This window comes from Andrographis paniculata, unplaced genomic scaffold (genome assembly GCF_009805555.1).
Source record: "Andrographis paniculata isolate CXL003 unplaced genomic scaffold, ASM980555v1 Contig15END, whole genome shotgun sequence".
Classification (NCBI taxonomy): domain Eukaryota; kingdom Viridiplantae; phylum Streptophyta; class Magnoliopsida; order Lamiales; family Acanthaceae; genus Andrographis; species Andrographis paniculata.
Window position 1 is genome coordinate 1022808 of NW_026137435.1, and position 12286 is coordinate 1035093.

The following is a 12286-nucleotide window of genomic DNA, read 5'->3' on the forward strand; positions in this document are numbered from 1 at the left end:
TTTGAGATTTTCTTGTTGGAGTGCTTAATTTTGTTATGATATATATACACATATGGTTGTTTCGAGAAAAGGGTTTTCTCATACACAATAAACTTCTTAATTTTAATATAAATATTATACTATTTATTTTATTTTATTTTATTTATTGCACGAAATATGTTAAATAAAAATATACATAAAATATTTTTTACAAATACTAAAACATAACGAAATATTATACTCTCTTCTTATCAGCCTAATTCAAAGTAATATTTTTACTATTTACATTTGTTCCACTTCAAATATTTATTTCTTATTTTAGATTAAGTAATTATATACTAATATTAAAATATCTTTCATTTTTACTTAAATTACAAAAATATCATTATATAAAAAAATATTTATTTCTTATTTCCATAAATAAACATATCACTATAAAACTATCTTTACTTTTTCATTATTATTATACAATTGTCATTACTTTTTACACTAATACACTCATAAGGGGAAAAAAGTCTTTTACCCGTACTTTTTACCTAAAATCTCGTGTCAAACACAACTCAGACTATAGTTCTGGGACAGAGGAGTAATTTTTTTAATCTTACTTTTAATTTATAATTATTTTTACTATATAGTAATTACTTTTACTAGTACACTTCTTACTTACTAATTATATTTTACCTAAATTTTCATATCTACTGTAATAGGCTCATATTACATGGGACGAAGGAAATAGTATTTTATATATAAATAGAGTACGACAAAAAATAAAATGAGTACTATAAAAAATTTAGTAAAAATTAATAAACATAAGTGTGGCGTAAGTACTATGCATAAATTTTAAAAAATATCATACTCCCTCTGTCTCAAAAGTATAGTTTTATTGTGTTAGACACGAGATTTAAAGAATATTGATAGTTGGTAAAAAGTAATGATAAATGACTTTTTTGCTCTTGTGGGTATATTAGCGTAAAAAGTAGTGATAATTGTGTAATAATAATAATAAAAAAAATAGGGATAGTTTTATGGTGATATGATTATTTATGAAAATGATACTATTGTTTTGGGACGGACAAAAATGATAAACAAGACTATTATATTGGGACGGATGGAGTATTAAGTATTTATTTATATTATACTACATGAAATGAGTATTATTGGAAATTTTTGTAAATTTTTACCTACAAACTACATTCATTGTATAGAGTTTAAATAATGCCATAAATGACATAATAGCAGCAATTCAACCACTCATTAGATGACACCATATTTTCAATAACATGTTTGTATTAGTTTTATTTATTTAAATACTAAAATCATCGTGTTCATTTTCTTATTTTTACTATTTCTTTTTCTGCTATTAATAAAAATATAAAAATAAAAACAAAATATTCAAATTATTATTCTATTTTTTTTTAAAAAAAAAAAAAGAATCATCAACCAATCTCATGCATCATTTTTTTAGTCTAAGTTAAAGAAATTGCAAAATGTTTGATTTGTATTTATACTTTGTTTGAGGGGTTTGGATTTTGAATTGGGATTTGAATAGTAAAAATTTTGAATTTGAATAGTTGTATAATGTGATATAAATAGATATTGATGTGATATTTTGAATGTAAAATTGATTTTCGGTATAATATAAAAAATAAAAAATAGATCTTTGATATGATATTTTTGAAAAAAAAAATTGGATGAATAATGAATTTGAGGACAAATCCTCCAAACAAACACACCCTCCAGGGTGTGTTATTTTATCAAATTTCCCCAATTTTCTATTATTTAGAAAAAAAAAATCTCAAAAATATTAAATCAAACATCTATTTTTTATTCTGTATACTCCCTCCGTCTACATACAAAGTATACATTTACTTTTGACGCGGTTTTTAAAAATAATAGTATTTTAATTATAATGGGTAATTAAAAGTAGTGTAATGATATTTTTGCCCTTATTTTTTTGGTGTAAAAGTAACATTGTGATGTAAAGTAAGGGTATTTGTAGAAAAAATAAGGTATTTAATGAAATTTTTACTTTCTAATTGGACGTCCCAAAATAGAAATATGTATACTTTCTAGCCGGACAGAGGGAGTATTATACTAACAATTATTTTTATATTTAAAATATCGTATCAATACCTATTTATATCACATTATATAACTATTCAAATTTAAAATTTTTACTATTCAAATTCCTTTAAGAAAAAAAAAATCCAAACCTCGGAACAAAAATTTTAGAAATTGAGAGCACTGTATAAGAATACATTTTATACATGTGTCGACATATTAATGACAGTATTAATTTTAAACATGACAAGCTCGACTTACATAAATTTTAATTAGCACGTGGGAATTGCATTGCACCAAAATTATTAAATTTTATATATGTAACAAATCCAATCCTTCGCAATTTGAAAATTTTCTGCATTTGGCAATTTCACAATTGTCAGTTTTATTAATATTTCTTTTTAGAAAAAAAAAACACATTAAATATTTACATTTTTTATAAATTATTCTAAATATATTTTTTTTATTCTCAGCATTTTCAAAAAATCCAAAGTGTAAATCTTCAAACTTTGAATTTTAATTTTAATTTTTAAAAAACAATTGATGCAATTTATATATATATATATATAAGTACTTATATGTTTATTGAAAAAACATGACCACCAAATAATAATGATAATAAAAAATTGTTTTTAATAAAATAACATTATAATTTACTATTATTAATTAATTAAATATCATTTTTTTGAATATCGTGTCACTAATGAAATATGTCCACGAATTCGGACTATCTGAAAAGTTTAAACTAATAATTATCGACATAAATTAAATTAAATTAAATTTGTGTAAAAAAAATGACAAGACTTGGTTGTTTCTTTCACGATTTTGCTTGGCTTCTATAAGCAATTATCTCTTGCACGTAATCTATGTAGTCGTGTTACTCAATACAACTTATAAGTTTAGTTTCTTGAATTTATTTTTTTTAATTCAATTTTGAAATATTTTTTAGAATTAATCTGATATTAATTTTTTTTAAAATTCAAAATATTATACTCTCTCCGTCATGCAAATGTATGTTCATTTGACCGGGCACGAATTTTAATAAAAGTGAGTAATAATCGTTAATTTTTTCTTTTATAGTTAAAAACAGTACAAAAGTGGAATGATTTTTTATTTAAAAAATAAATGAAAATATTTTTCGATGACAACCCAAAAGAAAAGTGAGTATATATTTGAATGACCGAATGAAGGATTATTCAAGTATTATATACATATATAAAGCATAATTTATATAGTAAACAAACAAGACTTGTTTATCATAAAGGAGAAGATTAGTTTCTAATTTTCACATATTAATACAATTTTGTAGGAATATTCAATTTGGATATTCCATACTTAGTAATCACTAATCATGCCATTTATAAACAACTTGTTGACTTTATTATTCTAACTAGAGCCGGCAAAAATTGACCTGACACGATCCGATACGAAATAATTGGGTTTGAGTCAAAGATTTCAACCCGATTATGTATACAGGTTGACACGAACCCGATACGATAGTAAACAAGTCGGATTAGGGTTGAGGCTTTCAACTCGAACCCGACACGACAACCAGATTATAATATACTTCCTCCGTCCACCTTAAAGGTTTACATTTACTTGTTGCGTGTTGCTCTTTAAATATTAATTATTATATAGTATAAATTAAGTAAACAAGACAAAAATACTTCTATTAATGTCTTATGATATAAATATAATGATATTTGTATACAAACTTATACAAATACAATGATATTTTTAATGTTAAGTACAATGACGCAAAAGGTAACTGTAAACTTTCAAAGTGGACGGAGGGAGTATTAATATTGATTAATATATTTATTATATATGTAAAATAATCATAATTTAATAAATTTCTCGTAAATTAATTTAAACTAAGTTTAATTTTAAATAATTCAACTTAATTTACGTTCAAACCAATAAAAACTAACATAACACGACAACATAACAAAAAATTATTTAATTTGAATCAAGAAATTCGACTTAATTATGTATACGGGTCAACACGAGTCAACCCGAATCCGACACGAAATAATTAGATTTGGATCAAATATTTCAACCCGATTATGTATACAGGTTAATACGAACCCGACACTATAGTAAACAAGTGGATTATGATTGAGGCTCTCAACTAGAATCCGACATGACAACCAGATTATAATATATTAATATTGATTAATATATCTATTATATATGTAAAATAATCATAATTTAATAATTTTCTCATAAATTAATTTAAACTAAGTTCAATTTTAAATAATTCAACTTAATTTACGTTCAAACCAATAAAAACTAACATAACGCGACAACATAACAAAAAATTATTTAATTTGAATCAAGAAATTCGACTTAATTATGTATACGGGTCAACACGAGTCAACCCGAATCCGACACGATCATAAAAGAATCGGATTATAGTTGAGTAATTTAACCCGTTTAAAATATTCAACTCGATACGAACCCAACGCGAATCGACGAATTGCCAACTCTAATTCTAATACAAGTTAAATCTTGAGTCAAATCATGTTATAGAAACACGTTTCGTGTTGTTAAATTTAGATCATTTTAATTTTAATTTTTAATTTAGTCTAACCTCGATTCAATATTCAATTTTAATTATACTTTCTTCGGCCAAAATTAAAAGAGACCTTTGGGGTTTTATAATATATTAAGAAATGATAATATTTTATTAGTTTTTTTTTTTTTTTTTTTTACTCCAAATGCCAGATTTTTATTATTTGAATTCTGATTTTTCGAATAAAATATATATATTTTTTCCTACAAAATATCCATCGTACATTATTTCAATACTAATCTCAAACCAAAGTTTCTCCAAACCTATCAAAAGAAACATACTCTTAGAGTTTTGACATTTTTGTCATTCGATAAAGTAATTATATGTTTGTAATTTAAGTAAAAATTAAAGGGTATTTTGGTCTTTAACGTATGATTACTTATTCTGAAATAGAAAATTAATACTTTGAATGAGACAGAGAAGTTTTATTTTTGGTTAAATTTTTTATTTAACTACTACAATCAATGAACCCGGACAATAGTTGGGCCGATATATTAGCATGAGCTAGATCTACTAATGTGTTTGGGCCTCAGCCCAAAATGAAGTTGTGGGCTTTAGCCCAAATGCTGTTAAATATAAAAATTAAATTTTTGTTGCATCTTATACAGTTTCATTTTTATTTATTTATTTATTTTTATTATGACGTGGGAATCCGCAGCCGCTGCTCGAAAATTCTTTTATATTTTGTTTGAGCCATCATGATATATCCATGGATCGAGAAAGGAACTCGTAACTTTTTTTTTTTTTTACCCGAATTTTAATATATAGCTACATTTTGCAAATTTATTTTAGGTTATTATAAAAGTAGTTTGATTTTTTATAAATAAAATACATTACATATTGAAATAGAATCATATAGGTTTTTGAAAAAAATAAATAAAAAATCATCTATTGAAGTTGAATATAGGTATGACACAAACTTAACGAATATAGTATAAATGTGTGAGAATATAAAAAATAATATTTTAATATTAAATTATTAATTTTTTTCTTTTATAAATGAATAATATATATTATTTTTTATAATAATATTTATTGGAGTTTGGTTTCTATTTATAATATTTATTCAACATTTATTTAGGTATTATAAAATTAGTAAGTTATTAATAATAAGTTGTAATATTATTTTATTATTTTTTATATAAATAGTGTTGTTGATATTTTAAATATATATTATTACAAAATTATAATGTGTTTAAATATTTATAATATTATTTTAATAAAAATATATAATACATTTTATTTATTTATTTGTAATTAATTTAAACTAATTTTATTAAAAAAAAATGAGAAAGTTTAAATGTAGATAATAATAAATATATATATATATATATATGTTTATTGAAGATAGATACCAATAAATGGTTTTGAGTAAGTCTTATGTATAAAATATATTAGAATAAATTTACTAAAAATATAAATGAATCATCTATTTTAGAATGAATTAACAAGAAAAACGAGTCCCGTAAGAGATGACCTGGTTGTGTAAGGGTTGGACCCGGTCATGGGTTCAAACTCCCGACCTCTGAAGACTTTTCCGTCATGCCTGGTTTGCAGGGTATTAGGTTCGGCCCGCCGTCTCAAGTCACTTGCCACACATGGTTTGGCTGCTTTTGTTTTTACCATTTTTTACGTTCTACTAAAAAAAAATATTTATTTTTTATTTTAGTAAAAATAATAATGCATTAATACCAAAATATTATAAATTTTTATTTAAATTACAAATATAACATTAATATACAATTATTTGATACATAAAATCAAATGACAAAAATATCAAAATATCAAAATATCTTGCATATTTTAACTAACTAATAAAATACTATTATTTGTTAATTTACTACAGAACTTCAAAATGATAAATTCGAATGGGACGAATGGAGTATCATATAATGTAAAATAAACATATATTCTTTATATCCGCCAAAATTATATAACTAATTTTTTTTTATTGCAATTTTCAGTTAAGTTTATACACAATCAATTTATAATAAGTAATTTTATTCACTTACAATTTTGTTATTATTATTATTTTAACAAATAATAATTAATTTGTTATTATTTTTTAAAAATTATTTTTTCATTAATTTTTTAATAAATTTTTTATAATACTCTTACTTTATTATTATTTTTTTATTTTATTTTAATATTAAAATATTATTATATTTTAATTTTTATATCCAATAAATCTTATTTAATTTTACCGAAGGAAAATGATATATATATAATTTATAAAAGAATTCCAACAAAAAAAATAAAATAATAAGTAACAAGACGTATGGAATATTATTATTTTTATGGACAACATAAAGTAGCACTTTCATAAGAATCTATTCCTAACCGTAACAGTGACATTAATGAATAGAAAATAAATTGGCGGTTGAACAATAAAAAATAAATAAATATATAAAAATATTTTTTTATGACAAATAAATATATAAATATATAGATTTTATATTAAAATAAATATTTAAATAAAGATTTAAATTAATATCCCAATTTGTGTCAACATATTATTTGCCCCGCCAAATATTACTCCCTCCGTTCCAGAACTATAGTCTGGTTTTATTTGGCACATATTTAAAAAATATTGATATTATATTAGTAATTGGTAAAAAATATGAGTAAAATTTTTTTTTGCCCTTATAAGTGTATTAGTGTAAAAAATAGTGGTAATTGTGTAATAATAATGAAAAAGTAAGGGTAATTTTACAGTTGATATAATTATTTATAAAAATGAAACTATTGTTTTAATACGGACAAAAATAATAAATAGGACTATTGTATTGTGATGGACAGAGTATTATCAAATTTGTCGGATTTGTTCTTTTAAGTTTATAATATTTAAATGAATTGTGATATTTTTAAGTGAAATAATTTTTATTATTTTTAAAAAAATTTATTTTAAAAAAAAATAATGGTTTTATTATAAAAATAAAAGAACAAATCTCCCTCGTCTCAATACAATAATTTCCTTAGTATTAGTTTTAAAACATATATTTATGAATTTAATTAAAAATAATAGAGAGCACCCGAATAATATTTATAATTAGTTAACAATAAATTTTTTATTAAACTGTTACTTATATTATTGGATATGATACGACTAATTTCGAAATATCATTATATTATTTTTATTACTCTCTCGTCTCATAACAAAGTATTTATTTTTTTTTATTTTTGTCCGTCTCATAACAAAGTATTCGTTTTCTTTTTTTTTAGTAATTGTAGTATCTATCTAACATTACAAATACCCTTACAACTTACAATATATTACACAAATGTCATTACCTTTATATCACACGTACTAATAAAATTATTTTAATTATTTCTACTTTATTCCTACTATATCCCAATATAATATTAATATTTTTAAAATTACGTGCAAAAAGCAAATAGATTATTAGTTCCGAAACGATAGGAGTATATTGATTTAAGTTCAATACTTGAAGCTTATTTTTGTGTCTTAATATGATAGTCCTTTTGTACCACTAAATATTGACATTTTCTTCACCAGTCTATATAGTATAAATTTGTTCTTTATATAATAAAAATTAATTATTTAATAGTAATAGTGTATAATAGAAATATATTATATATGATTAAAAATATTAAAAATATTTGTTTAACTTTTTTAATATTATATCTTAATATAAATATATATAATATAAATATTATTTTTTAAAAATTTAAATTTTTATATAATATAAATAAATATTTTTATTTATTTTTACTGTAAATTAATTTTATAAAAAATTAGAAGTTTTAAAATATAGATAAAAATATTTATTAATTAAAGAAAATTATTAGAAATTTATTTATAAGAAAATGTCGTTTTAGTATTATAAAATAATAATAAAAATATTTTTATAATTTTTTGTTATATTTTTTATATAATAATTTATATTCAAATATCAATAATTCAAATCAAATTCAACCAACTAAACAAAACCTAAATATTTATATTAATATTTAAATTTAGACACCTACAAGTGTTAGAAGAAATCCCCAAATGCAAGAAGAAAGCAATGTCGAATAAAAATGTAAAAAAGACACAAATATTTTGTCGAAGAAATCGTGTCACAACAAATTCATATATATATATATATATATAATCAACAAACACAAACCTAATCATCTTCGTCTTCATCTTCATCTACATATATATACTCAATTTTAATTTTAATTTAAAATTTAATTTGGGGGTAAAGAAGAATTCTTGCCTTTGCTATGATGAGATGACGAAGTGGAGAAGAAGAACCCTCCCGTCGAAATCGACCTCTTCATCGCAACAGGGGACGACGAATCTTCCAACCTCAAAATATCCGAAATCAAAACCCTCCTTTCCGACGGAAATCCGCCTACCGAAACTGACCTTCGAAATCCATCGCAATTCCTTCCATTCCCATCATCATCATCGCGACGAATCACAGCCGTCCGATCATCCGCCGGAATATTCTCTACGACGACAATCAGGTCATCCGGCGGACGCATCTGGTACAAATTCGAACTCAGATTTGACGAAGATTGAGCGCCATTCGCCGCCGGCGGAGCCACGGCGCCGGCGCCGGCGACGTTGGCGCGGCAGAGAGGGCAATTGGACTGCGATCTGAGCCACGTGTCGATGCAGGATAGGTGGAAAGCGTGGCTGCATTTAGGGAGAAGCCTCAACGGCTCGTTCTCCTGAAACTCGCTCAGGCAGACGGCGCACTCTGTTCCGTCGATTAATCCGTCGCCCTTCCGGTACTTAACCGCCGTGATCGTCTTAATCGCCGCTTCATCCAGTCCGACCGCCGCCGCCGCCGCCGCTGAGTCTGCCGAAATCTGCCATAGATCCTGACCTAACTCGTCGCGATTCGCGACCGCGCTCCGCCTCCGGCGGCAGTAGCGCCGGACGATGGCGTAGTAGCTGACGAGAATAAAGGCGGAGGCGAGCACGCCGATGATGGCGATGATGAGAGGCGAGAAGGAGGGGCCGGAATCGTCATCGGACGACGGCGGCGGCGGCGGCGGAGGGTAGATCAGGTAGCAGTACTGTCGGCAGTATATGGTGCAAATCCCCTGCGAGCAATCCGTGTACGGCGGCAATGGATTGGGATTCCGGTCACCGATGGATTCCATTAGCTCGCGATCTGCGTGGATTAGATTTCGGAGGATCTACGCATAGTTAATTTAGGGTTTTCAGGAAATTTGGGGATTTTTGGGGTGAGGGAAGAAAGGAGCTCCACAGAGAGATCATTATTACACAGTGTTCATGACCGACCGCCCCATTATCCATGAACCCATAAAAAATTAATTTAAATAATTATGTATTATTGGTTATACTGTAGATTACTTCTTCCCTCTGTGTAACAAATTATTAATACCCGACTCCGTTCCAATACAATATGTTTATTTATTATTTTTATCCGTCTTAAAACAATAGTTTCGTTTTTATAAATAATTATATTACTATAAAATTATCAATAATTATTCATTATTATTATACAATTGCCACTATTTTTTACACTAATATATTCACAAGGGCAAAAAAGTCATTTATCTTTGCTTTTTACCAATCACGTGCTACACAATAACAAGACTATGCTTCTGGGACGAAGGGAGTATTATTTTTATTTTTATTATATTTTGATCAATTTTCTAACAAAGTACTCCATCCTGCCTTAGATAATATGGACCTATTAATGCAGATACATAAATTTAGGAAAATTTATTATATATTAAAAATAATTATAGATTAAGATTAAAATAACTAAATAGTTTAATTAAAATTTTAAAAAAAATAAAATTTAAATTTTAAAATATGATCAAAATGTAAAATCAATTTTTCAAAAAAAAAAAGACGAATTATATGGAACAGACGAAAATAAAAAATAGGGACAAATTATGTGGGACAGAAATAATATTTATTTATTTTATAGTAATATTTTTATCATTTATACTCCCTCCGTTTATGTCGAAAGTTGCATTTGGGGTTTGGCAATATATTAAAAAATCATAATATTTTATTAGTTAATAGAAATGTGTAAAAAAATTTGATATTTATATAATGATATATTTGTAATTTAGGTAAAAATTAAAAGTATTTTGGTATTAATGTATTATTACTTTTACTAAAATAGAAAAATATACTTTGAAATGAAATAGGCGAAAATGATAAAAATGACGAATAAAGTAATATATTATACAAATATCATTATTATTAGTATACAAGATTAATAAAATTATTTTTAATTATTTTTTAATTTATATTAATTGTATAGTACATACTTTTGCATGACACAATATTATACTCTCCCTCCCAATACAATAATCTTGTTTACTATTTTTGTCTTGTTCCAAAACAATAATCTCGTTTCCATGAATAACTGTATCACTGTAAAATTACCCTTACTCTTTCATTATTATTACACAATTTCCACTACTTTTTATACTAATACACTTAAAGGGCAAAAAAGTCTTTTACCAGTACTTTTTATTCACTGCCGATATAATATCAATATTCCTTAAATCTCGTACCAAATACAATCCAGATTATAGTTTTGGGACGAAAAAAATATTATATATATACTCCCTCCGTCCCATTGAAATGTTACCATTTTCTATTTTCGTCCGTCCCAAAACAAGGTTACCATTTCATAATTTAGTAATTGTAATACATATATAACATAATAAATACCCTCTCAACTTACAATATATTACACAAATGCCATTACTTTTATATTACACCGTACTAATAGGAATATTTTTGTCTTTTTTACTACAATCCAATATAATACTCCCTCCGTCCCTTAACAATCTATCCATTTTTCCATTTTGGTCCGTCCCATAACAAAGTTCTCGTTTCCTTTTTTAGTAATTGTACTATCTACCTAACATTACAAATACCCTTCTAATTTACAATATATTATACAAATGCCATTACTTTTATATCATACAATACTAATAGGGTTAATTACCTTTATTTATATTTTATCCCAATATAATACTAATATTCCTAAAATCTCGTGCATAAACAAAATGGATAGATAAATTGAGGACGGAGGGGGTACTAATATTAAAAAATCTATGTGCAAAAAGCAAATGACACCCTTCCAATGAACGGAGGGAGTGTATATTTATACATGCCTTTCCGTTCTTGCTGATTTTTACCGGCATAATCAAATCAATATTATGCTAATTTAATTTTGCCAGAAAACTAACAACCGTCATAATATTTTCAATTTTTATTTTATAAATTCTTAAAAATCAAAATATATAAATCCGACAAAATAAGCTAAAATATTTTAAAAAATAAAAAGATATAGGTGTGTTTGTTTAACTGTAAGGACTCTGCGATGTCCTTTCATATTTCATTTGTTTTATTTTTTAAATATATTTTATCATTTAAGATTCATTATAATTTTTTAAAATAAACAATCATATTTATATATATATATAAATATTATGTAATTAAACAAACTACTGATTTAACTAATGTAGTGTGAACTAGATAATGTGGAGTACGTCGTAATAATTCTATAATAAAGTATCCATTTTTTTTATTTTAGTTCATTTTGGTATTTTTTTTTAATAACTGTATTATCTACCTTACTTTATAAATACCCTTACAATTTTACAATATATTATACAAATGTCATTATTTTTATATTATACGTACTAATAAAATTA

At 25.0% G+C, this 12286-nt stretch overlaps 1 protein-coding gene across 3 annotated transcripts; it reads right to left on the bottom strand.

The window, feature by feature from the left end:
- Window positions 1–6011: 6011 nt before the first annotated feature.
- Window positions 6012–9975, bottom strand: LOC127263260 (RING-H2 finger protein ATL52-like). 3 transcript variants are annotated; one of them, XM_051292279.1, is made up of 2 exons: window positions 8839–9975; window positions 6012–6251 (listed from the first exon to the last, which is right to left on the bottom strand). In XM_051292279.1, the coding sequence occupies exons 1-2, from the start codon at window positions 9734–9736 to the stop codon at window positions 6235–6237; spliced, it is 915 nt and encodes a 304-aa protein (XP_051148236.1). In that variant the 5' UTR covers window positions 9737–9975; the 3' UTR covers window positions 6012–6234. The 3 variants fall into 3 exon arrangements, with proteins under 3 accessions (XP_051148236.1, XP_051148234.1, XP_051148233.1); XM_051292277.1 differs by having other exon boundaries at window positions 6012–6254; XM_051292276.1 differs by lacking the exon at window positions 6012–6251 and having other exon boundaries at window positions 8661–9971.
- Window positions 9976–12286: the final 2311 nt, after the last annotated feature.

Coding starts and splice junctions, on each gene's coding strand:
- LOC127263260 (XM_051292276.1), bottom strand. CDS start 9,736: ATGGAATCCATCGGTGACCGGAATCCCAATCCATTGCCGCCGTACACG.